The sequence below is a fragment of the Salmo trutta genome, unplaced genomic scaffold (assembly GCF_901001165.1).
Source record: "Salmo trutta unplaced genomic scaffold, fSalTru1.1, whole genome shotgun sequence".
In the NCBI taxonomy this organism is placed as follows: Eukaryota; Metazoa; Chordata; class Actinopteri; order Salmoniformes; family Salmonidae; genus Salmo; species Salmo trutta.
Window position 1 is genome coordinate 1,012,900 of NW_021822211.1, and position 26,610 is coordinate 1,039,509.

Here is a 26,610-nt window from a genome sequence, read left to right on the forward strand (position 1 = left end):
CGTATCAAAGAGAAAGGCCCATGTTTGTAAAGAAACAACACGAGCTTGGTTTTGCTAATTGACCGTCTTCAAAAGCTACATTCGGCGCGGGAACGCTACTGCATGCACAATTATTTCTGACAGTGTCAACACACGTGGGTATTATTATTACGTTTCAAAACGCAATCAATTAATCTGGGTTTACTACTTATAGATTCTGTGTAAGAGCCGATAGCATGCTGGCTTGCAAACTCACTGCTGCCCACTGTGATTGTGGTCTCCTGGTCCAGCACTAGCACACACTTTGTTATTGTGTCAAATGGCACCATATTCCCCATATAGTGAACCACTTCATCAACATCAACCCTGTTTGGCTCTGGTCAGAACAGAAGTAGTGCACTATATTAGAGAATTGGTTGCAATTTAAGATGTTCCCCATGTTTCTCTCCACAGATAGTCCAATCCAGCAGAGATGACCAAGTGCAAGAAGAAGAAGAGGCAGGATGACTTCCAGAAGGTCAAGCTGAAGGTGGGGAAGACCAAGCCTAAAGCTGACAACGCCACCAACATCAACTTCCGCACCAAGGGAATAAACCTAACTGAACAGCTGAAGAAAGATGCTAATGCACTTACCACACACAGGAAGCTCAACATCAAGGTAGGTAACACACACACACACACACACACACACACACAATCCTCTACTGTACCTTATGCTGTGTGCCTCCCCTCCTCTAGGACCTGTTGTCCCAGCTGCATCACTACAGTGGTACAGTGAAACAGGGAGCTCTTGTGGGACTGAGGGAGTTGCTGACCCTTCACCCCTCAGAGTTAGACCAACACCTCTTCAGTCTGCTCAGCGAGGCTGCTGCTGTCTTCACAGACAAGGACCCGAATGTACGGATGTCTGCCACACGCCTGCTCAGGTTAGGAAAGTATTTTGTTATGACAAAAAAATATATTTCACCTTTATTTAACCAGGTAGACCAGTTGAGAACAAGTTCTCATTTACAACTGCGACTTGGCCAAGATAAAGCAAAGCAGTGTGACAAAAACAACGACACAGAGTTACACATAGGATAAACAAATGTACAGTCAATAACACAATAGAAAAATCTATATACAGTGTGTGCAAATGGAGTAAAGAGGTAAGGAAATAAATAGGCCATAGTAGCGAAATAATTACAATTTAGCAATTAAACACTGGAGTGATAGATGTGCAGAAAATGAGTGTGCAAGTAGAGATACTGGGGTGCAAAGGAGCAAGATAAATAACAGTATGGGGATGAGGTAGTTGGATGGGCTATGTACAGGTGCAGTGATCTGACAGCTGGTGCTTAAAGTTAGAGAGGGAGATATAAGTCTCCAGCTTCAGTGGTTTTTGCAGTTCGTTCCAGTTATTGGCAGCAGAGAACTAGAAGGAAAGGCAGCCAAAGGAGGAATTGGCTTTGGGGGTGACCAGTGAGATATACCTGCTGGAGTGCGTGCTACGGGTGGGTGTTGTTATGGTGAGCTGAGATAAGGCAAAGACTTATAGATGAGCTGGAGCCAATGGGTCTGGCAATGTATTTGTAGCGAGGGCCAGCCGACGAGAGCCAGCCGACAAGAGCATACAGGTCGCAGTGGTGGGTGGTATATGGGGCTTTGGTGACAAAACGGATGGCACTGTGATAGACTGCATCCAGATTGCTGTGTAGAGTGTTGGAGGCTATTTTGTAAATTACATCGTCGAGGATCGGTAGGATAGTCAGTTTTACGAGGGTATGTTTGGCAGCATGAGTGAAGGAAACTTTGTTGCGAAATAGGAAGCCGATTCTAGATTTAATTTTGGATTGGAAATGCTTAATATGAATCTGGAAGGAGAGTTTACAGTCTAACCAGACACCTAGGTATTTGTAGTTGTCCACATATTCTAAGTCAGAACCGTCCAGAGTAGTGATGCTATTCGGGCGGGCGGGTGCAGGCAGCGATCGGTTGAAGAGCATGCATTTAGTTTTACTAGCATTTAAGAGCAGTTGGAGGCAACGGAAGGAGTGTTGTATGGCATTGAAGCTCGTTTGGAGGTTTGTTAACAGTGTCCACAGTGTCTGTTCTCCAACCCCCACAAAACCATACACCACTTGAGAGCAGCACAGTCCTTGGAGAAATGCCTTAATGCCAGTTCTTCTACTGTCGCACCTTCCTACCCAATATGAGATTTGAACCAGAAACTCTCCTGCTACTAGTGCACCTCCCTAACCTTTAACCTCTACCCTCTCCGTGCCCTGCTCAGGTTCATAGCCCAGAGTGTGCCAGCGGAGCGGACGTCTCCATTCTTCCCTCTCCTCTCTGCCCACCTCTCCTGTGCCATGACCCACATCGAGACGGGTATCCAGGAGGATGCCATGAAGGTCCTCGATGTTTTGCTGGACCACTATCCTGCCCTGCTGGCCGCTCGTCCCGCCCTGCTGCTCACCAACTTCCTGGAGCTGATCTCACACAGAAGTACCGGGGGCGGGGCAAGGAAGGGGCAGGAGGGGAAGGGGAGGAGCTGGGCCCTGTCAGTCAACCCTAACAGGAACGTGACTGGTCAGCAGTGGAGACTCACAGTGCTGTTCAGGTACTCATACACTTGCAATGAGTTAGCAGTATCCTATTGGTGTGTACATATATTTTTCTGGCGTGACCTTTGTGTTTGTGTGTTTTCCAGACTGTGGCGTTTTCTTCAGGCGGTAGTTGAGGAGAGGCGAGGGGAGGAGGGGGTTGCATGTGTCTCAGGTGACATGTTCAGTGTTTTGAATGGACAAGGAGGAGCTAACGTACCTTTGGAGCTCAGCTGGGAGGAGCTTACCTACAGAAAAGGTGGATTTCAGGTGTTTGAACATTCAGGAGCCACGCCCACTCCGCACTCCACCTTCAAACTCAGGTACGCACATCACAAACACACACTTCATTAACAAGCATATATACACACACACACACACACACACACACACACACACACACTTACTTCATTAACAAGCATATATACACACACACTTCATTAACAAGCATATACACACGCACACACTCTGCTGACTCACTCTCCTGTCCTGCTCATCATCTGTCCCTTTCCTCCACTGTATTTGTAGGCCGGAGACTGAGCCTGGGGCTGGGGTGAGTGAGGGGCTGGGCACAGGGGAGGCTGTACGGGGCTTTGCCTCCACCCTGGTGCCCCTTTTACTAGACGTCTGGGTAGAGGCTAGTGCCAGCGACCGGAGCAAGACTGACAGTGCTCATCTCCTCACCCCCGACGCCATGTCATTGATGTACCAGGTCCTCTCCATACTACAACTGCTACACAAGCTGGCGCCACAGAGAGAACACCAGGAAACACTGGTAACACACACACACACAGGCGTTCTCTCTCAGTATAACATGTGGTTACCTTTGTTCTATTAACAGTGGTGTGTGTGTTTAGGATGCGTGGTTTCGCAGTGAGTACCTGGGGGATTTTAAGCAGCACTTCATGAAGAACTTCCCCTATGGAAATCTGGACACCCCTAAACAAAGGCGGAAGACGGACCCCAAGAGGTAAGGTGGGGTGAGGTGGCGCTAGGGCCCTTGGTGTATGTGTAGGTTCTCCAGCGTTTCCCAAACTAGGGGTCGCCACCCCATATAGGTCGTCTGATTTGAAAATCGGGTCGTGAGAGAAACTCTGGGGGAGAACATCTGGTCTATAGTCCACTGAATGCTCTGCTTAGTCGTAGAACCACTGTTACATTTCAGCTGTTAGCAGTTAGGACAAACAGCGGTTTCTGTTTTCTTCCTAAACATTTGCTCTGACCATTGAACAGTTTGAGCTATTAGTAATTATGATATATTATATCAGCACAAAATGACTGGGGGGGACATAATTAAAAGTGTGTGTGTTTGGGTGTGGTGTGTCAGGAGTAAGCAGGCCCCTACAATCCCAGGGCAGACAGTGGAACCCTTGGCTCTGAACGTGCTGCTCTGCCAGGTCATGGTTTCCATGGTTACCCTCGGCCAGAGGGAGGGGCCAGCCCAGGAGCCCGATGCTGAGTGGCTGATGCCTCTGAGAGGGTTTGTCCAAGAGACTCTGTCCAGTGGGGCCAAGCTGAGCCAGAGACACCTGCATACACTCCTGGAGACTGTCTGGAGAATGGTCATCACACAACGCAGCAGGGGTAAGACTGTGTGTGTGTGTCTGTGTGGGCTGTTAGGGTGCGGTTATGAGTTAACGTGGTGTTCACATGTCTGGCGTCCTAACCGGTGGTGTGTGTAGCGGTGACGGAGGACCTGTTACAGGCGGTGTATGTTCAGTACCAGCAGATGAACCTGAATCTGCAGACCAGAACACTGCTACTTTCCTTCTACAGCAGACTGTACCTACAGGAACACAACCACACACACATCGCCAGGTAACACACACGTTCTAGTGTTTACTGTACCAAATAACCAAAGATATATGTAGGCATAACCAAGTCTGCAGGGTAGACTACTCTGCTCCTAAAAGTCTTCCTCTTCGGGCTCCCCCTTCAGGAGTAGAGTGTTGTCTCGGTGGCTGGCTGCTCTACCGCTCCAGTTGTCCCAGCTGGGCCACCGTAACCCTGCCCTCTCAGACAGGCTCCTCCTCTCCATCCAGGCTGCTGCCTCCCGCGGGAACAAGGCCCTGCTGAACTCCCTACACACGCACGCATGCAGGCTCTACGGTGAATACACACACACACCTGTATGCAAGCTCTACGGTATATACAACAACAAAAACACACACGTGAAGCTCCACTTATAACAGTCGGGCAGATAGTTACTAAACAGGTAGTCACTAAATGGCATGCTAGAAAAGACACAAAAGACAATGTACCTTTTGGAGATGTTTTCTATGTTTCTCCACTGGGGGGCAGTAAAGGTCCATCTGAACATAGCAGGAGAGAGAGGGGAGCATGTTGTACAAGCTAGAGACATGTTGGAGGAGTATCAGTTATTAAACGGGGTGGAGGTTGTGAGTGGTGGAGGGCACCTATGTTGTAATATAACCTAAGACAGAACTGGTGAGGGGGTTTGTGTTATGATTAAAGGCCCCAGAGAAGACAGAACTGGTGAGGGGGTTTGTGTTATGATTAAAGGCCCCAGAGAAGACAGAACTGGTGAGGGGGTTTGTGTTATGATTAAAGGTCCCAGAGAAGACAGAACTGGTGAGGGGGTTTGTGTTATGATTAAAGGTCCCAGAGAAGACAGAACTGGTGAGGGGGTTTGTGTTATGATTAAAGGTCCCAGAGAAGACAGAACTGGTGAGGGGGTTTGTGTTATGATTAAAGGCCCTATGGAAGACAGAACTGGTGAGGGGGTTTGTGTTATGATTAAAGGCCCCAGAGAAGACAGAACTGGTGAGGGGGTTTGTGTTATGATTAAAGGTCCCAGAGAAGACAGAACTGGTGAGGGGGTTTGTGTTATGATTAAAGGCCCCAGAGAAGACAGAACTGGTGAGGGGGTTTGTGTTATGATTAAAGGTCCCAGGGAAGACAGAACTGGTGAGGGGGTTTGTGTTATGATTAAAGGTCCCAGAGAAGACAGAACTGGTGAGGGGGTTTGTGTTATGATTAAAGGCCCCAGAGAAGACAGAACTGGTGAGGGGGTTTGTGTTATGATTAAAGGCCCCAGAGAAGACAGAACTGGTGAGGGGGTTTGTGTTATGATTAAAGGCCCCAGAGAAGACAGAACTGGTGAGGGGGTTTGTGTTATGATTAAAGGTCCCAGAGAAGACAGAACTGGTGAGGGGGTTTGTGTTATGATTAAAGGCCCCAGAGAAGACAGAACTGGTGAGGGGGTTTGTGTTATGATTAAAGGCCCTATGGAAGACAGAACTGGTGAGGGGGTTTGTGTTATGATTAAAGGCCCCAGAGAAGACAGAACTGGTGAGGGGGTTTGTGTTATGATTAAAGGCCCCAGAGAAGACAGAACTGGTGAGGGGGTTTGTGTTATGATTAAAGGCCCCAGAGAAGACAGAACTGGTGAGGGGGTTTGTGTTATGATTAAAGGCCCTATGGAAGACAGAACTGGTGAGGGGGTTTGTGTTATGATTAAAGGCCCCAGAGAAGACAGAGTGGGCGATTCACCATCACAAGACTCTGTTTGTCTGAATGGTCTGTGACATCAGCAACGTGCGTCAGCAGCCAACATAACATAATACAGACGATCTGATCATTACTACTCTCTCTATCTCCCTCTCTTTATCTCTGTCTGTTTGATGATTTTCTTTCTTAGACCATAAACTGGTGATGGATAGTCCATTCACTCTTTACGTCACCATTGGCTCCTTGTTGCTAGGTACGGTGTGTGTGTTTACAACACCATGCTCCTGGATAGGTACAGGAGTGCAAGCTTTTGTTCCAGCCCAGCACTAACACATGTGATTCAGCTAATCAGTGACTTGCTGGTTACAGGTGATTCTAATGATGGGGTGTGTTGGACAGGAAGTCAGGCTCTCCAGGACCACAGTTACCATCCTCTGCTATAGTGTATGAGCTGTAGTTAGTGATGTGTAGAGCAGCCAAACTGGTGAACTTTAACGACTTTAACAAGGTAGAAAGTGTTTAGAGTTGATAATAAATGTACATTTTCTAAATAATTTAATCTCTGAAAAAGTTCTTCAATCACAGTATTTTTTTATATAACGCTTTTAGCAGCATTTTAGTTGATTTTGTGGTCTCAAACCAGTGAGTTTATTTAAATTCTTAATCAAGAATATGGGCAAAATGTAATTATTGAGAATGAAAGAGGTGGGAATGTTGTTCCCTTGTCATATAATTGCTACATTTAATATCAATATAGAATTAAAAATAGTTTTCCAAATTGTATTTTGACTATTTTTCTCGATGCGAATATTGGGTCAAGACTGAGACAACCTGGTTCAATATGGGTCCTGAGACAACCAGTTGAGAACCACTGTTGTAGAGTTTGTATATTGACGTGTGTGTGTGTGTGTGTGTGTGTGTGTGTGTGTGTGTAGACCCACAGGAGGGCAGTGTGGTATTGTTACCGGCTGAGTCTCAGCAGCGATTGGTCCAGCTACTCTACTTCCTGCCTGTGATGTCACAGGGTCTGTTGGCCAATCTGAGTCGCTGCTGCACTGCGGGACGCGTCTCTGCCGGCCTGGCTGCCTCCCTCATACGCATCATACACCTCAGGTAACCCCAACAACCTCCCAAAGCTACACACTGAGGTTCTTACATGATCCCTGTGTCACAGAAATGTGAGAGTCATGTGGTTTAAACTTAAACAGCGTTTGACCGTTGAGGTTTCATCCTCAAAACATGGAGATGATATCCAGGGCAGACCAACATCACGTGGCCTTTACGGTTTGACATCATTTCTCTTGCACTTAAAAATGTTCTGAGTAGAGTTTTCAATTCATAAAAGTGTGTGTGTGTGAGAGAGAGAGAGCTGTCAGTCGTTCCCGGTTAGAGAGGGGAGAGCAGACCGATGGTTCGCCACCTTAATGGAATCAAACAATCAACCAATTAAGGCACGTCGAGGGTTGTGGCACAAGATCAGTGTCATGAGCTCATGGTTTATAACAAGGCCTGGCGCTGATGGTACTTGATGGGAATTTCTAGTGCACTAGACCTTTAGATGGCAGTGTTGGTCCTTTAGTGTGCTGTTGTGTGTGAGCATATCAATGTTCTGCTGTTTGGTCATGCTGTGGTTTGCCAGTGATTTCTCACACGCATCCGGCCTTGCATAACGCATGATGTCATCAGTGTGCATCGCCAGCAAGTGTGTGTGTATTTGTGAGACACCCAGTGTTTCTCTGGGGTGGTGTTACACACACACACACACCCGACTAGGGGTTGGGGGAGTGTGTGTGTGTGTGTAGAGACTAGGGGTTGGGGGAGTGTGTGTGTGTGTGTGTGTGTGTAGAGACTAGGGGTTGGGGCAGTGTGTGTGTAGAGACTAGGGGTTGGGGCAGTGTGTGTGTAGAGACTAGGGGTTGGGGCAGTGTGTGTGTGTAGAGACTAGGGGTTGGGGCAGTGTGTGTGTGTGTGTGTAGAGACTAGGGGTTGGGGCAGTGTGTGTGTGTGTGTGTAGAGACTAGGGGTTGGGGCAGTGTGTGTGTGTGTGTGTAGAGACTAGGGGTTGGGGCAGAGTGTGTGTGTGTGTAGAGACTAGGGGTTGGGGCAGTGTGTGTGTGTGTGTAGAGACTAGGGGTTGGGGCAGTGTGTGTGTGTGTGTAGAGACTAGGGGTTGAGGCAGTGTGTGTGTGTGTGTAGAGACTAGGGGTTGAGGCAGTGTGTGTGTGTGTAGAGACTAGGGGTTGAGGCAGTGTGTGTGTGTGTGTGTGTGTGTGTGTGTAGAGACTAGGGGTTGAGGCAGTGTGTGTGTGTATAGAGACTAGGGGTTGAGGCAGTGTGTGTGTGTGTGTGTGTGTGTGTGGAGACTAGGGGTTGAGGCAGTGTGTGTGTGTGTATAGAGACTAGGGGTTGAGGCAGTGTGTGTAGAGACTAGGGGTTGGGGCTGTGTGTGTGTGTGTGTGTGTGTGTGTGTAGAGACTAGGGGTTGGGGCTGTGTGTGTGTGTGTATAGAGACTAGGGGTTGGGGCAGTGTGTGTAGAGACTAGGGGTTGGGGCTGTGTGTGTGTGTGTGTGTGTGTAGAGACTAGGGGTTGGGGCTGTGTGTGTGTGTGTGTGTGTAGAGACTAGGGGTTGGGGCAGTGTGTGTGTGTAGAGACTAGGGGTTGGGGCAGTGTGTGTGTGTGGACACTAGGGGTTGGGACTGTGTGTGTGTGTGTGTGTGTGTGTATAGAGACTAGGGGTTGAGGCAGTGTGTGTGTGTGGACACTAGGGGTTGGGACTGTGTGTGTGTGTGTGTGTGTGTGTATAGAGACTAGGGGTTGAGGCAGTGTGTGTGTGTGTGGACACTAGGGGTTGGGACTGTGTGTGTGTGTGTGTGTGTGTGTATAGAGACTAGGGGTTGGGGCAGTGTGTGTGTGTGTGTAGAGACTAGGGGTTGGGGCTGTGTGTGTGTGTGTGTAGAGACTAGGGGTTGGGGCAGTGTGTGTGTGTGTGTAGAGACTAGGGGTTGGGGCACTGTGTGTGTGTGTGTAGAGACTAGGGGTTGGGGGAGTGTGTGTGTGTGTGGAGACTAGGGGTTGGGGGAGTGTGTGTGTGTGGAGACTAGGGGTTGGGGGAGTGTGTGTGTGTGTGGAGACTAGGGGTTGGGGCAGTGTGTGTGTGTGTGGAGACTAGGGGTTGGGGCAGTGTGTGTGTGTGTGTGTAGAGACTAGGGGTTGGGGCAGTGTGTGTGTGTGTGTGTGTGTAGAGACTAGGGGTTGGGGCAGTGTGTGTGTGTGTGTGTGTGTAGAGACTAGGGGTTGAGGCAGTGTGTGTGTGTGTGTAGAGACTAGGGGTTGAGGCAGTGTGTGTGTGTGGAGACTAGGGGTTGAGGCAGTGTGTGTGTAGAGACTAGTGGTTGAGGCAGTGTGTGTGTGTGTAGAGACTAGTGGTTGAGGCAGTGTGTGTATAGAGACTAGGGGTTGGGGCTGTGTGTGTAGAGACTAGGGGTTGGGGCTGTGTGTGTGTGTGTGTGTGTGTGTGTAGAGACTAGGGGTTGGGGCAGTGTGTGTGTAGAGACTAGGGGTTGAGGCAGTGTGTGTGTGTGGACACTAGGGGTTGGGACTGTGCGTGTGTGTGTGTGTGTATAGAGACTAGGGGTTGGGGCTGTGTGTGTGTGTAGAGACTAGGGGTTGGGGCTGTGTGTGTGTGTGTGTGTGTGTGTGTGTGTGTGTGTGTGTGTGTGTGTGTGTGTAGAGACTAGGGGTTGGGGCAGTGTGTGTGTGTGTGTGTGTAGAGACTAGGGGTTGGGGCAGTGTGTGTGTGTGTAGAGACTAGGGGTTGGGGCTGTGTGTGTGTGTGTGGAGACTAGGGGTTGGGGCAGTGTGTGTGTGTGTGTGTGTGTAGAGACTAGGGGTTGGGGGAGTGTGTGTGTGTGTAGAGACTAGGGGTTGGGGGAGTGTGTGTGTGTGTAGAGACTAGGGGTTGGGGGAGTGTGTGTGTGTGTGGAGACTAGGGGTTGGGGGAGTGTGTGTGTGTGTGGAGACTAGGGGTTGGGGGAGTGTGTGTGTGTGGAGACTAGGGGTTGGGGGAGTGTGTGTGTGTAGAGACTAGGGGTTGGGGCAGTGTGTGTGTGTGTGTGTGTGTGTGTAGAGACTAGGGGTTGGGGCAGTGTGTGTGTGTGTAGAGACTAGGGGTTGGGGCAGTGTGTGTTTAGAGACTAGGGGTTGGGGCAGTGTGTGTGTGTGTAGAGACTAGGGGTTGGGGGAGTGTGTGTGTTTGTGTGTGTTTGTGTAGAGACTAGGGGTTGGGGCAGTGTTTGTGTAGAGACTAGGGGTTGGGGCAGTGTGTGTGTGTGTGTGTGTGTAGAGACTAGTGGTTGGGGCAGAGTGTGTGTTTGTGTGTGTGTGTAGAGACTAGGGGTTGGGGCAGTGTGTGTGTGTGTGTGTGTGTGTAGAGACTAGGGGTTGGGGCAGTTTGTGTGTGTAGAGACTAGGGGTTGGGGTGTTGTGTGTGTGTGTGGAGACTAGGGGTTGGGGCAGTGTGTGTGTGTGTGTGTGTGTGTGTGTGGAGACTAGGGGTTGGGGCAGTGTGTGTGTGTGTGTGTGGAGACTAGGGGTTGGGGCAGTGTGTGTGTATAGAGACTAGGGGTTGGGGCAGTGTGTGTGTGTGTGTGTGTGTGTGTGTGTAGAGACTAGGGGTTGGGGCAGTGTGTGTGTGTGGAGACTAGGGGTTGGGGCTGTGTGTGTGTGTGTGTGTAGAGACTAGGGGTTGGGGCTGTGTGTGTGTGTGTGGAGACTAGGGGTTGGGGCAGTGTGTGTGTGTGTGTGTGTGTGTGTGTGTGTGTAGAGACTAGGGGTTGGGGCAGTGTGTGTGTGTGTGTGTGTGTGTTTGTGTAGAGACTAGGGGTTGGGGCAGTGTGTGTGTGTGTGTATAGAGACTAGGGGTTGGGGCAGTGTGTGTGTGTGTGTGTGTGTGTGTGTATAGAGACTAGGGGTTGGGGCAGTGTGTGTGTGTGTGTGTGTAGAGACTAGGGGTTGGGGCAGTGTGTGTGTGTGTAGAGACTAGGGGTTGGGGCAGTGTGTGTGTGTGTAGAGACTAGGGGTTGGGGCAGTGTGTGTGTGTGTGTAGAGCCTAGGGGTTGGGGCAGTTTGTGTGTGTAGAGACTAGGGGTTGGGGTTTTGTGTGTGTGTGTGTGTGTGGAGACTAGGGGTTGGGGCAGTGTGTGTGTGTGTGTGTGTGTGTAGAGACTAGGGGTTGGGGCAGTGTGTGTGTGTGTGTGTGTGTGTGTGTGTGTAGAGACTAGGGGTTGGGGCAGTGTGTGTGTGTGTGTGTGTGGAGAGACTAGGGGTTGGGGCAGTGTGTGTGTGTGTGTGTAGAGACTAGGGGTTGGGGCAGTGTGTGTGTGTGTGTATAGAGACTAGGGGTTGGGGCAGTGTGTGTGTGTGTAGAGACTAGGGGTTGGGGCAGTGTGTGTGTGTGTAGAGACTAGGGGTTGGGGCAGTGTGTGTGTGTGTAGAGACTAGGGGTTGGGGCAGTTTGTGTGTGTAGAGACTAGTGGTTGGGGTTTTGTGTGTGTGTGGAGACTAGGGGTTGGGGCAGTGTGTGTGTGTGTGTGTGTGTGTGTGTGTGTGGAGACTAGGGGTTGGGGCAGTGTGTGTGTGTATAGAGACTAGGGGTTGGGGCAGTGTGTGTGTATAGAGACTAGGGGTTGGGGCAGTGTGTGTGTGTGTGTGTGTGTGTGTGTGTGTGTGTGTGTGTGTGTGTGTGTGTGTGTAGAGACTAGGGGTTGGGGCAGTGTGTGTGTGTGGAGACTAGGGGTTGGGGCAGTGTGTGTGTGTGGAGACTAGGGGTTGGGGCAGTGTGTGTGTGTGTAGAGACTAGGGGTTGGGGCTGTGTGTGTGTGTGTGTGTGTAGAGACTAGGGGTTGGGGCAGTGTGTGTGTGTGTGTAGAGACTAGGGGTTGGGGCAGTGTGTGTGTGTGTAGAGACTAGGGGTTGGGGCAGTGTGTGTGTGTAGAGACTAGGGGTTGGGGCAGTGTGTGTGTGTAGAGACTAGGGGTTGGGGCAGTGTGTGTGTGTGGAGACTAGGGGTTGGGGCAGTGTGTGTGTGTGTGGAGACTAGGGGTTGGGGCAGTGTGTGTGTGTGTGTGTAGAGACTAGGGGTTGGGGCAGTGTGTGTGTGTGTGTGTGTGTGTGTGTGTTTGTGTGTGTGTTTGTGTAGAGACTAGGGGTTGGGGCAGTGTGTGTGTGTATAGAGACTAGGGGTTGGGGCAGTGTGTGTGTGTGTGTGTGTAGAGCCTAGGGGTTGGGGCAGTGTGTGTGTGTGTGTGTGTGTAGAGACTAGGGGTTGGGGCAGTGTGTGTGTGTGTGTGTGTGTGTAGAGACTAGGGGTTGGGGCAGTGTGTGTGTGTGTGTGTAGAGACTAGTGGTTGGGGCAGTGTGTGTGTTTATAAAGACTAGGGATTGGGGCAGTTTGTGTGTGTAGAGACTAGTGGTTTGGGTTTTGTGTGTGTGTGTGGAGAGACTAGGGGTTGGGGCAGTGGAATGTGGCAGAGACGTCATGGAAGGATGGGGATATTTATCTTTTTGTTAAGTCACGTGTCTGTTTCAGAACACACCATGTATTTATCTCTGACCCCCCCCCTCCTCCTCACCCCCACCCTGCGCACAGACACATTCTCTGTCTCTCTCTGTCTTTCTCTCTGTCTCTCTGTCTGTCTTTCTGTCTGTCTCTCTGTCTCTCTGTCTGTCTGTCTGTCTGTCTGTCTCTCTGTCTGTCTGTCTCTGTCTGTCTCTGTCTGTCTGTGCGCTCGGGGGAAACTCAGTTCTGTGTGATGTGGTCAGTTCCAGGTAAGCGTACAGAAATAGACATAGGTGTGATCCATATGGTCAGAAAACAAACTGGAACAATCCTCCATCCTGTAAGAGGACTTTTGTTATTCTCTATCACTCCACCAACACTCCAGACCCTCCACTTTCTCACTCCAAAGTAACCTGTGTGTGTTTCAGGTCCTCTTTGAGTGGCTGGTCAGTAGGGTCTCAGGACGCGACTCTGCATGATGTTGACTACATCAGCTTCCTGTTCTCCACCCTCACAGGTCAGGCTCCGCCCTCACATTTCCTGTCTCACTGATATCTGCTCAACAGATGTGATGAACCTTCAGGTTCGTGAAGAAGTACACTTCAAGAAAACTGACCAATCTTTCTCTCTTTCAGGGTTTTCATCTGATGAGCTGTCCACCCTGCAGGAGGCTGGGGATGAGAGCGTTCTCCCTCCCTCCCCCCTCTCCCCCCTCAGCCTCTACCCCACCCCCCTGGAGCAGTTCACACACCACTGGGACGTGGTGGAGGTCAGGACACACCTCCCTCAGAACACCTAGCAGGGCTTTAGAAGTGACTGTTGTGACAGGAACAGGAAGAGAGGGTGAATGAGAGATGGAGTGTAAAATGTGAAAAGAGAAGGACAGCGACCGAGATGGAGACTGAGCACTTCTGCCAGTGTAGTGTACCTGTGAGAGAGGTGTTCTGGACACTGTCTGTTATTTAGTTCCCCCTGGTGTCACACACAGGGCTCAGAGGGGGGAAGATTTATCTGACCGCGCTGGCCGAGAGGGGAACCTTTATCGCGTTGCGCAGGCTGTGTCTGCGTGGTTATCGGACACTGTGGAAATGTAGAAATATTAATGAGAGCCTGTGGCATGATGGGAGTGTGACATTTGTGCTCGGAAATGAGCGTTAAAGGAAACGTGCCCCGAAGCAAGAGGTGTGTGTGGAGGGGGGCCTATAATCACTAATTCAGCTCTTCAATTAGAGCCTGGGATCCTGCTCATCTCCTCTCCATGTCTGAGTCAATCAGACTGAGGGTTGGGGGGGCAGGGGGGACAGGATTAGGGAACGGACCATGTCTGCTCTGATTCCACTAATGAGACAGGATTGTTTTTAATGGAGGAGAGAATGCCAACAGGTGCACAGGTCTGGGGGCTGGCGCACACACACATTCTAACACATTGAACACACCTCATTTCAATAGAACGTAATGACAAATTGGGTTTTGATTTGAAGTTAATGAGGAAAAGTTGAACGTTGTTTCTCACCTCTGAAGTTTGTGTGATGCCCTCGTCTCACCTGTACCCCTCTGTCGCTCTCTACAGTGTGTATGTGAGCAGTGACATAGAGATGTAGGGAGCACTAAAAACCACATATTGTAATGTACTTGTTGGCCCCAACCTGTTATGTATCTCTTGGATGTGTGGAGAAAGACCATCTGTTAGATATAAAAATGACTAAGTAGACATTTGCACGTGTGGTGTAATGTGGTTTGTCTGATGAATGGTTGTGGGTGATGTTGATTAGAGAAGAAGGTGACGTGTGCCTCTCCTTCATTTGTCCTCTAATTCCATCCCTCCATAATGCCATTATTGCTATTGGATTTCACCCTCCTCACACAGACACTTCCTGGTTGTTTGGGCTCATAAAACATTGTTTAAAAAGATGGTCAGGTCTGCCACGTCAGCTCCCATTACCCAGCCTCGCTTAACCCTTTCATTTCTAGGAAAAGGGGGAGTGTGAGGGGGAGGTATCTGGTGGATGTGGAGGAGAGGAGAGGTATCTGGCGGATGTGGAGGAGAGGAGAGGTGTCTGGTGGATGTGGAGGAGAGGAGAGGTGTCTGGTGGATGTGGAGGAGAGGAGAGGTATCTGGTGGATGTGGAGGAGAGGAGAGGTATCTGGTGGATGTGGAGGAGAGGAGAGGTATCTGGTGGATGTGGAGGAGAGGTGTCTGGTGGATGTGGAGGAGAGGAGAGGTGTCTGGTGGATGTGGAGGAGAGGAGAGGTATCTGGTGGATGTGGAGGAGAGGAGAGGTATCTGGTGGATGTGGAGGAGAGGAGAGGTATCTGGTGGATGTGGAGGAGAGGAGAGGTATCTGGTGGATGTGGATGGAGAGGAGAGGTATCTGGTGGATGTGGAGGAGAGGAGAGGTATCTGGTGGATGTGGAGGAGAGGAGAGGTATCTGGTGGATGTGGAGGAGAGGAGAGGTATCTGGTGGATGTGGAGGAGAGGAGAGGTATCTGGTGGATGTGGAGGAGAGGAGAGGTATCTGGTGGATGTGGAGGAGAGGAGAGGTATCTGGTGGATGTGTAACATATTGGTTACGTCATTTGTAATCAAGCAGACTTATATTTATTTTTCTATTTAACTAGGCAAGTCAGTTAAGAACAAATTCTTATTTACAATGACGGCCAAACCCGGACGACGCTGGGACAATTGTGCGCCGCCCTATGGGACTCCCAATCACAGCCGGATGTGATACAGCCTAGATTCGAACCAGGGACTGTAGTGACGCCTCTTGTACTGAGATTAGGCTGGACAATAGAACGAGTCAAAATTCACCCAAAGCTGAAAATGGCACAAGAACGTTGGCTAAGCTGGAACACTTGCGCGAGCCCATAGCAAATGAATGGAATGGAACATTTGCAGAGACTGTTTTGACTGGAGTGATGCTTAGAATTCCATTTCGCCTAAATGGCACTAAAAAATGTATCCCTTTTTATTTTACCACTAAAATCTGTTCTTAGGACGAAACTGAAAAAGAACAACTTGTGTTGAAAGTTAACATCCGCAACTCGATGGTGCCAAGTGTGCTTATGTCTGCATAACGAGGAAGTAGGGAAAAAATGGCAACTTCTATTTCTGGTCTAGCGTTTGATGACAATGAGATACACTGCCCAGCCTTACATAATTTGAGAGAGGAGATTCTCATGATTAAAATGGTGTCCGAATTGAAAAAAAATCGAAATATACACATTGTGAGATATTTGGCGAAATATACCAGCATGCTTCTCCATAGGAAAACAATGTGGGGAGCTCGGCGTTCCAAGGGCAAAAGGTATTTCGGGGATAGCATTTAATGACAACGAGATACACTGCCCAGCCTTACATAATTAGAAAGAGGAGATTCTCATGATTAAAATGGTGTCCAATTTAAAAGAAAATCTAAATATACACATTCCGCGATATTTGGCAAAATAGACAGACATACCTATATTTCCCTGTAGTAAACAATGGGACGACCTCAGAGGTCCATGAGTAATTTTTAGTTGTTTACATTTGAACTATGAACAAGGTGCACAGGTCTCCATTGCCAACAATAGCAAAGCAGACATTGTGACAGTACAATAAACTGGGATTAGAACGTTTGGAAGGCGAGTTGGTGCCACAGTGTTTAATAGAACTAATAGGAGCTGGCAGGGTGAAAAATGCCCTAAAATAAGGCCTGTTTTTTCATGATCACTTCAAAACTACGGCAGGCACCTGGCATATATGGTAATATTATGAAACTGGGCTCCACTGCGGATGCAATGAACTAGTTTTTATTAGAAAAAAGCATTGTTAAACATGTCATGTGTCCAGCCTACTGAGATGCAGCACCTTAGACCGCTGCCCCACTCGGGAGACACTCCGATATGAATGATATTAATGTTGTGAAATATGACCTTTAAAACAGCAGAAAGTGATATTAACCACTGTCTGTATGTCCCGCCCACAGGAAGTGTGCCACTGCTTGGAGACGCTAGGGTCTCGTTCACAGTGCTTCGACGTGCTGCAGAACGGCATCTGCAAGAACCTGGTGAGATGGTGTACTTGTGTGTACTCATCTCTGTGCGTGTGTGTGTGTGTGTGTGTAACTGTGTCTCTCCCTCCCAGACTGGTCTGGCTGTGGTACCAGACAGTATGGCAGCAGGGTTGTTGAGAGCAGTGGCCAGACTGTTGGACCTGTCCTTCCTCCCCAGTGAACCTCTGCTGAGGTTCCTGTCCCGCTGCTGCCTCAGCCTACTGTCTCTGCTACTGACCCTACAGCAGGACACCGCCTCAGAGAACAACCACAAGAGGTAGCCTGTGTGTAACCTCTCTGTGCAGTCATGTTGTCTCTGTGTGTGTAACCGTTTTCCTTCCCTGTAGGGAGGCGGTGTGGGGAGCGTGCGTGTGTGTGTATAGATTGTGTCCAACCTTTCTCTCTCTCTCTCCCTGCAGGGAGGCAGTGTGGGGCGCGTGTGTGGCAGCGCTGAGCAGCATTCCCCGGCTGTTGCGGTTGGTTCTGCAGTCGTTGCGAGTTAGGGACCTATGTGAGGAGGAGCTGCCTCAGCTGGCCCAGATACTGTCCCTGCTGCTGCAGCATACAGCGCTACGCAACCACATGCTGGCTAACGCAACTCTACTACAACACATTATACAGGACCTCACGGTAAACACACAGTTAACTACTCAACCACATGCTGGCTAACGCAACTCTACAACACATTATACAGGACCTCACGGTAAACACACACACAGTCAACTACTCAACCACATGCTGGCTAACGCAACTCTACTACACATTATACAGGACCTCACGGTAAACACACACAGTCAACTACTCAACCACATGCTGGCTAACGCAACTCTACTACACATTATACAGGACCTCACGGTAAACACACACAGTCAACTACTCAACCACATGCTGGCTAACGCAACTCTACAATACATTATACAGGACCTCACGGTAAACACACACAGTCAACTACTCAACCACATGCTGGCTAACGCAACTCTACTACAATACATTATACAGGACCTCACGGTAAACACACAGTCAACTACTCAACCACATGCTGGCTAACGCAACTCTACTACAACACATTATACAGGACCTCACGGTAAACACACAGTTAACTACTCAACCACATGCTGGCTAACGCAACTCTACAATACATTATACAGGACCTCACGGTAAACACACAGTTAACTACTCAAGCACATGCTGGCTAACGCAACTCTACTACAACACATTATACAGGACCTCACTGTAGTAAGGAAACTTAAACAAGTATCATGATAGAATAAAAACGTCAGTGTGAGGTGTGTGTGTGTGTGTTCTTGAGGTTCTAATGATGGTGTGTGTGTTCCAGAGGTACTGTCGAGGTGAGTCCAAGGAGCAGTGGATGACTGACCTGCTGTACTGCTACAGCGTAACCATGGCGACTCACCGGGGAAACCTGGGGCTCCGAGACATCTACTGACCTAGGCCCCAAACCAACCACAGACCCTTCTGCTCGTCTTACTGTTGTCTGTCCACTGTCTAACCCACATGTCAAACTTATTCCACTGAGGTACGAGTGTCTGCAGGCTTTCGCTCCACCCTTGTACTTGATGGATGAATTAAGTTCACTAATGAGTCAGGAACTCCCCTCACCTGATTGTCTTAATTGAAAGGTAAAAAGTAAAACCTGCAGACACTCGGTCGTCCGTGGAATGAGTTTGACACCCCTGGTCTAACCTCAGACATCCTGTCTTCCCCATCGGTCTCTCTGTCCTCCTCATTCAGCTTTTATTCCTGGCCCAAAACCAACTGTCTTCTTCATATTGCTAAGTATTGTGGCCACCACTAGTCCTGGAGAGATAAAATGATGTGCAGGCTTTAGTTACAGTGCAGCACTAACATACTTGTTTAACTGATCGCCTGAATCAGTGCTGGGTTGGAACTAATGTCTGCACACACTGCATCTCCAAGACCAGGATTGAATTAAAGGATTTCTCAACTGATTACTGCTTTTATTACAAAAAGAGAAAATAAAGCTTGAGTCAATGAAACTTATCAATGTATTTATTTGAGAAGTTTTCTAAAAAGGTAGAAAAACATGGACATTAACATTGAGGCTGGTATTCATTCATAAATGTAAAGCCTTAACATCTGATTGTTTCAACAGTAGTGCATCAGAGTGAACAGCATCGACACTGAAACACAGTTTCTATCTTTAAAGTGACAGTTCCCCTTGATGAGGTGCCACAAACATCTGGCTAACTTTTTAAGTCAACTAAGGCAGGAAGTGATGTATAATATACAATTAAAGAGTAACGGAGTGTGTATAAAATGCATAAATATACCCCCCTCCACAGAGTCCTTCTGCAGAGAAAGCACAGGTACACCTGTACCCTCTGGACCTAAATGACCTTCTGTACATCTGTACCTACTATTATGGCTGAGGGGGAAAGTGGGAGGGGCATGCATGCCTGTGGGAACCTGCTCAGGTAGATACTGAGGTAGAGTGGACTACAACCTAGTACAAGTGTTATGGCTGACGGGAAGAGTGTGTGTCTGCAAGCAGGCGTGTGTGTCAGCGTCTGCAGGTGGGCTGGCTGTATGACCGGCTGTTGACAGACTGCCTCATTCTCCACATGGGAGGAAAGGTTATTGTGTGTGTGTTCATTTTCTGTATGGTTGAAATTATCTTGCACACATACCATGTCGGTTGACTTAACTCCGTGAGGTCATGACTGTGACGTCTCATAACTTTGTTTATACTACTGGACACAGGAAGAGAGGACAATCAGGCCAAGAACTCCTCCATGGTTAATACTAGGCACAGAAAGAGAGTACAATCTGAGAGGAAGAGGCATAACTCTGCCTGAAAATACAGCACGACACAGACCAAGTGGGGATTTCTTTATATGGTGGTCAATGAGTGTTGAATTGATGAGTGAGGCTTATTTGACCTAATATACATTTTGTAATATTTAGGTTATTACAAGTGTACTGATAAGTGGACACACATGGCATCTCTGAGAAGTCAGTTATATCAGAGTTGTTCACGTGCAAACCTGCCCTCATTGGCTCAAGAGTTCCCACCTCTGCAGAAACATATTCCTGTAGTCACACCATTGGGGCCCCCTCTTGTCAGTATATAGATGCTCTGTTTACAATCTGGCCAATAACTCCACCATGATAAGGCAGTTGGGTAAGTAATTTCAAGATAAATGGCATACAAACATATGTGTGTTAACAGATGCTTTTATCCAAAGCAACTCAGTCACACGTGCATACATTTTACATATGGCTGCTGGTCCTGGGAATCAAACCCAGTACCCAAGCATCAGAAGCACCATGCTCTACCAACTGAGCCACGAAGGACACATGCAGGGTGTGTGTGTGGTCGTCAGTGTTTCCCCCGGCCCTGTCCAGAGCTGTGGGGTCTGAGGTGGTAGGAGTACTGGCTGGCCTGCCCCACTGCATCACACAGGTGCACACACTCCACACTGCTCACTGCAAAAACACACACAGAAATAACATGCTAACAGAGGAAACTGATTTTGTACATTTCATCCACATCACTCTATTCCCATAATCAAATCACATTTTATTGGTCACATACACATGGTTAGCAGATGTTAATGCGAGTGTAGCGAAATGCTTGTGTTTCTAGTTCCGACAGTACAGCAATAACTAACATGCAATCTAACAATTCCACAACAACTACCTGCTACACACAAATCTAAGTAAAGGAATGGAATAAGAATATGTACATATAAATATATGGATGAGCAATGACACAGTGGCATAGGCAAGATGCAATAGATGGTATAAAACACAATATATACACTACCGTTCACTTAGAAATGTCCTTGTTTTTGAAAGAAAAGCAATTTTTTGGTCCATTAAAATAACATCAAATTTGTCAGAAATACAGTGTAGACATTGTTAATGTTGTAAATTACTATTGTAGCTGGAAACGGCTGATTTGTTATGGAATATCTACATAGGCGTACAGAGGCCCATTATCAGCAACCATCACTCCTGTGTTCCAATGGCACGTTGTGTTAGCTAATCCAAGTAGATTGTTTTAAAAGGCTAATTGAACATTAGAAAACCTTTTTGCAATTATGTTAGCACAGCTGAAAACTGTTGTCCTGATTAAAGAAGCAATACAACTGGCCTTCTTTAGACTTGTTGAGTATCTGGAGCATCAGCATTTGTGGGTTTGAATACAGGCTCAAAATGGCCAGAAACAAAGAACTTTGTTCTGAAACTCATCAGTCTATTCTTGTTCTGAGAAATGAAGGCTATTCCATGTGAGAAATTGCCAATAAACTGAAGGTCTCGTACAACACTGTGTACTATTCCCTTTACAGAACAGCGCAAACTGGCTCTAACCAGAAAAGAAAGAGGAGTGGGAGGCCCCAGTACACAACTGAGCAAGAGGACAAGTATATTGGAGTGTCTAGTTTGAGAAACAAACACCTCACAAGTCCTCAACTGGCAGCTTCATTAAATAGTACCTGCAAAACACCCGTCTCAACGTCAACAGTGAAGAGGCGACTCCGGGATGCTGACCTTCTAGGCAGAGTTCAGTGTCTGTGTTCTTTTTCCCATCTTAATCTTTTCTTTTTATTGGCCAGTCTGAGATATGGCTTTTTCTTTGCAACTCTGCAACTCTCGCTTCTTTACTGTTGACGTTGAGACTGATGTTTTGCGGATACTATTTAATGAAGCTGAGCTTTTCTTTCAAAAACAAGGACATTTCTAAATGACCCCAGACTTTTGAACAGTAGTGTACATATGAGATGAGTGATGCAAGATATGTAAAGATTATTAAAGTGGCATTATTAAAGTGGCTAGTGAACCAGTGATCTGTGCGTGTAATACACCCAGGTGCGTGTGTGTGTGTGTGTGTGTGTGTGTGTGTGTGTGTGTGTGTGTGTGTGTGTGTGTGTGTGTGTGTGTGTGTGTGTGTGTGTGTGTGTGTGTGTGTGTGTGTGTGTGTGATAGTACTCACGCTGGCTGTGTGTGCGTAGTGACAGGTCCAGCAGTATCTGAGACTGAGAACCCCCGAGAGAGCGCCCCCTTCGGGCCACAGAACCTCCTACAAGACAAAAAACACACATCATCTCCATACATATATACACACACACACACATACAGTCATTATACACAGAAACATCTGGAGAGCCTACTGCAAGACCAAAAAATAGCATCATTGTAAGTCTGAAATATACAAATTGGCCAGGGCTGCTATGGTGAATGGTGAATCGGTACACACACAATCCTTCTGGAAAGACCAAGGTAAAATAGGGCATTTGCAATCCATCTCATTTAGGTTTCATTCATGCATGTAACTGTAACTGCTAAACTGAGGTAAGCTGTATAAGTGAGATCAGGGAGAGTCCTTTGTTTTAGGAGCCTGACTGGTAACCTGCCTGTCAGGTTGGGTGTGTGTCTGTCTTCGTTCTCAAAAGGGAGTATCATTTAAATCCTTTTCTCCTCCTGGTTGAACTATAAAAAGCAAGGCTCCATAGCTCAGTGGTTAGAGCACTGGTCTCGTAAACCAGGGGTCGCGAGTTCAAATCCCGCTGGGGCCTTCAAGTGATAACAATTTTTGTCAACACTACACCTGTACCACCAAACAATGCATGGTGAAAGGAATGAAGTAACGACTTGGAAATGTCAACCTGTAAGAAGATTGAACCTGAACAAAATAAATAGGGAAAACACCAACGGTCTGCGATACCTCTGTACACACACAGGTGAATGTGGTTGACTGGTTTGTATGTCTGACAGAGAGACAATGGGTTTCGTGAGTGTGTGTGTGTTCAGCAGACAGCTCCACGCTGTTGTCTGACATTCCCCCTGACAGCTCTGAACTTTTCACAGCAGCAGTCGACAGGACAGTGGACAGGACTGTCAGTGTGTGTATGTGTGAAAAGGGTTGGGCTACCACGTCAGGCCAGGAAAGGTGTGTATGTTTGTGTGTGTATGCCTGTGTGTGTTGGCACTAGTAGGTGTCTGCCCATTCTCCCATCATCACCTGGTCATGTGTGCTGAAGGTCAGGTGTGTCTACGGGCCGAACCCATACCAGAAGTTATTACAACACACAACCCACACACATCTCTATATGATTATACAACTATGTATTCACAGCTGAGAGTGTGATTGCATGTGTATATTAACATCATAAGGTAAATAGTTATTGCTAACTCTCTGCATTGATGCTACTCTGATTCTGTTTTAACATAACATCACATTCCAAACCAAACAGCGTCGTACCATCACCTCAGGAAACAACCGTTTTCCTTCATCGAGAAACTGTACATTTCTTAGATGGAGGTCTGCTAATATCTTCAGCGGACTGTACGCCTCCCTATACTAATTCTATACAGATATTAATATCTTCAGTGGACTGTACGCCTCCCTATACTAATCCTATACAGATATTAATATCTTCAGCGGACTGTACGCCTCCCTATACTAATCCTATACAGATATTAATATCTTCAGCGGACTGTACGCCTCCCTATACTAATCCTATACAGATATTAATATCTTCAGCGGACTGTACGCCTCCCTATACTAATCCTATACAGATATTAATATCTTCAGCGGACTGTACGCCTCCCTATACTAATCCTATACAGATATTAATATCTTCAGCGGACTGTACGCCTCCCTATACTAATTCTATACAGATATTAACATCTTCAGCGGACTGTACGCCTCCCTATACTAATCCTATACAGATATTAACATCTTCAGCGGACTGTACGCCTCCCTATACTAATTCTATACAGATATTAACATCTTCAGCGGACTGTACGCCTCCCTATACTAATCCTATACAGATATTAACATCTTCAGCGGACTGTACGCCTCCCTATACTAATCCTATACAGATATTAATATCTTCAGCGGACTGTACGCCTCCCTATACTAATTCTATACAGATATTAATATATTCAGCGGACTGTACGCCTCCCTATACTAATTCTATACAGATATTAATATCTTCAGCGGACTGTACGCCTCCCTATACTAATTCTATACAGATATTAATATCTTCAGCGGACTGTACGCCTCCCTATACTAATTCTATACAGATATTAATATCTTCAGCGGACTGTACGCCTCCCTATACTAATTCTATACAGATATTAATATCTTCAGCGGACTGTACGCCTCCCTATACTAATCCTATACAGATATTAATATCTTCAGCGGACTGTACGCCTCCCTATACTAATTCTAGACAGATATTAACATCTTCAGCGGACTGTACGCCTCCCTATACTAATTCTATACAGATATTAACATCTTCAGCGGACTGTACGCCTCCCTATACTAATCCTATACAGATATTAACATCTTCAGCGGACTGTACGCCTCCCTATACTAATCCTATACAGATATTACCATCTTCAGCGGACTGTACGCCTCCCTATACTAATCCTATACAGATATTAACATCTTCAGCGGACTGTACGCCTCCCTATACTAATCCTATACAGATATTAACATCTTCAGCGGACTGTACGCCTCCCTATACTAATCCTATACAGATATTAACATCTTCAGCGGACTGTACGCCTCCCTATACTAATCCTATACAGATATTAACATCTTCAGCGGACTGTACGCCTCCCTATACTAATTCTATACAGATATTAACATCTTCAGTGGACTGTACGCCTCCCTATACTAATTCTATACAGATATTAATATCTTCAGCGGGCTGTACGCCTCCCTATACTAATTCTATACAGATATTAACATCTTCAGCGGACTGTACGCCTCCCTATACTAATTCTATACAGATATTAACATCTTCAGCGGACTGTACGCCTCCCTATACTAATTCTATACAGATATTAACATCTTCAGCGGACTGTACACCTCCCTATACTAATCCTATACAGATATTAACATCTTCAGCGGACTGTACGCCTCCCTATACTAATCCTATACAGATATTAACATCTTCAGCGGACTGTACGCCTCCCTATACTAATTCTATACAGATATTAACATCTTCAGTGGACTGTACGCCTCCCTATACTAATTCTATACAGATATTAATATCTTCAGCGGGCTGTACGCCTCCCTATACTAATTCTATACAGATATTAACATCTTCAGCGGACTGTACGCCTCCCTATACTAATTCTATACAGATATTAACATCTTCAGCGGACTGTACGCCTCCCTATACTAATTCTATACAGATATTAACATCTTCAGCGGACTGTACACCTCCCTATACTAATTCTATACAGATATTAATATCTTCAGCGGACTGTAAGCCTCCCTATACTAATTCTATACAGATATTAATATCTTCAGCGGACTGTACACCTCCCTATACTAATTCCATGTTGGAGTTTGATCTGCAGCTCGGCAGTAATGCATCCATTCAACAGTAGGCGACTAGGCGCTGTTAAGAATTGGTTTATTTCTAAATGTTAACAGTTCAGAGTTTAAACAAATTAAAGACAGAATCAAACATTCTGGACAGAACGCCAGGCTTTACCATAGATGCTTTGCAGCACTGAGCTCTTGGCTGCTGTCTTGGTGGGTGGAACTCTGGCCTCAGGCTTGGTCCTAATAGGGGTGTGACCAGGGAAAGCCGCCCTATCCCAGAGCAGCTGGATCAGGAGGGAGGCGACCTCAGGTGGCTCCACTCCTTTCCCAGCACCAAAAGCCTCCCTCAATCTGCCTCGCACATGGAACCTACACACAAACACACCCAGAACACGGTACATTAGAGAGGCTTTCATTTGTCCAACCTATTCGGTTTTTATATTACACAGCACATGACATTTGGACATTATTCAGTTCACTTAAAAATGTTACAGGCATCCCTGGAAAAGCTGGTTTAAGAGGGGTGACAAATAATAATTCACTGTCCAACCTCAGGGGTTCCACAAGGCTCAATTCTGGGTCCGCTACTCTTCAGCATCAATACATAACACTTCCTCTAGGGGAACTAAACCCAGCCATGGCATACTTCAAGAGCTTAGTAGAAAAAGCTTATTACTTGTATACTACAATTAAATCAGTGCACGCATCTGCACGCACACACATCTACTGGCGGCTGGGAACAGAGGGCTTTCCAATGTGGGGTAGTAGATCCTGAATGAGAGGCTGCTGGTAGCTATTAGAATGGCACGCCTGAACTTTTAGCCTCTCGTTAAAACACTGAGAGGGCTCCAGATTATACCCCCTGTCTCCCCCACCTCCCCCCTCTCTCCCCCGTCATGGAGGTGTTGATGGTAGGAGGGCAGGCAGCCAGACCACAGAGAGCGAGAGGGGGTTGTGTGTAAGTTGGTGTGTGTGTGTGTGGAGGGAAGACATGTGGGCACCACATGGCACTGCCACACTCTCATGGTATGAGAGAACGCTACTGTGGAGCACAGTATACCCCTCCTCCTTTCAACCATACACACACTTCCTCCAGGCTGTTTGGGAAGCCATCTCAGAGCCAACCTTGGTATCGGTCCAGAGAGAAACTACCTGAGCCCCTCTGCTTTGGTAAAGGGGCCACAGGCTCTATTCCATGGCAGTACCCCCAGTACTGGCTCAGCTTGGAGAGGGAATGGGAAGAATGAAAAGCAGGCTTCAACCTTACCTCCTCCAGGCTCGTTGGATAGTGCAGGCAGCCTGGTCTCTGTCCCCCTCCCTGGGCTTGCTGCTGGGGCGGTGTGACTGTGTGGAGGCTTTAGTGTGGTTCTTGCTGGAGGAGGTGGTATGGTCTGTGGCAGGGCGTGTTCTGTGTCTGGGGTTGGGTGAGTTGGTGTGTGTATCTCTCTTGCTTCTAGGGGTGCGTTCCCTGGTGCTGGGGGCTTCTTGATCCATGGTGGGGCGAGTAGATGTGTGTGTGTTGAATGGAGTGTGTGTGTTGGAGGGAGTGTGTTTGTTGGAAGGAGTGTGTGTTTTGGAAGGAGTGTGTGTGTTGGAGGGAGTGTGTGTTTTGGAAGGAGTGTGTGTGTTGGAGGGAGTGTGTGTGTTGGAAGGAGT

At 47.5% G+C, this 26,610-nt stretch overlaps 2 protein-coding genes and 1 non-coding gene across 4 annotated transcripts in view; 2 read left to right on the plus strand and 1 right to left on the minus strand.

The window, feature by feature from the left end:
• On the plus strand, positions 1–18,642 carry LOC115180986 (testis-expressed protein 10 homolog). 2 transcript variants are annotated; one of them, XM_029743091.1, is made up of 18 exons: positions 1–134; positions 433–637; positions 718–905; positions 2,252–2,578; positions 2,669–2,884; positions 3,090–3,336; positions 3,419–3,531; positions 3,889–4,145; positions 4,244–4,379; positions 4,501–4,670; positions 6,968–7,145; positions 13,019–13,107; positions 13,226–13,359; positions 16,557–16,637; positions 16,715–16,899; positions 17,042–17,204; positions 17,659–17,706; positions 17,959–18,642. In XM_029743091.1, the coding sequence occupies exons 2-18, from the start codon at positions 452–454 to the stop codon at positions 18,067–18,069; spliced, it is 2,829 nt and encodes a 942-aa protein (XP_029598951.1). In that variant the 5' UTR covers positions 1–134; positions 433–451; the 3' UTR covers positions 18,070–18,642. The 2 variants fall into 2 exon arrangements, with proteins under 2 accessions (XP_029598951.1, XP_029598950.1); XM_029743090.1 differs by lacking the exon at positions 17,659–17,706 and having other exon boundaries at positions 17,042–17,252.
• The window catches only part of LOC115181004 (inversin), a gene marked incomplete at its 5' end in the record, with an annotated part of 22,284 nt that continues 14,307 nt past the window's right edge, over positions 18,634–26,610 (minus strand). The window contains 4 exons of the mRNA XM_029743112.1: positions 18,634–20,090; positions 21,601–21,687; positions 25,124–25,323; positions 26,222–26,553. Coding sequence (XP_029598972.1) covers positions 19,984–20,090; positions 21,601–21,687; positions 25,124–25,323; positions 26,222–26,553 — 726 coding nt within the window. The remainder of the gene's footprint in view (positions 20,091–21,600; positions 21,688–25,123; positions 25,324–26,221; positions 26,554–26,610) is intronic.
• On the plus strand, positions 22,111–22,183 carry trnat-cgu (transfer RNA threonine (anticodon CGU)). The gene has a single exon. It is a non-coding gene; the product is annotated as a tRNA-Thr (tRNA).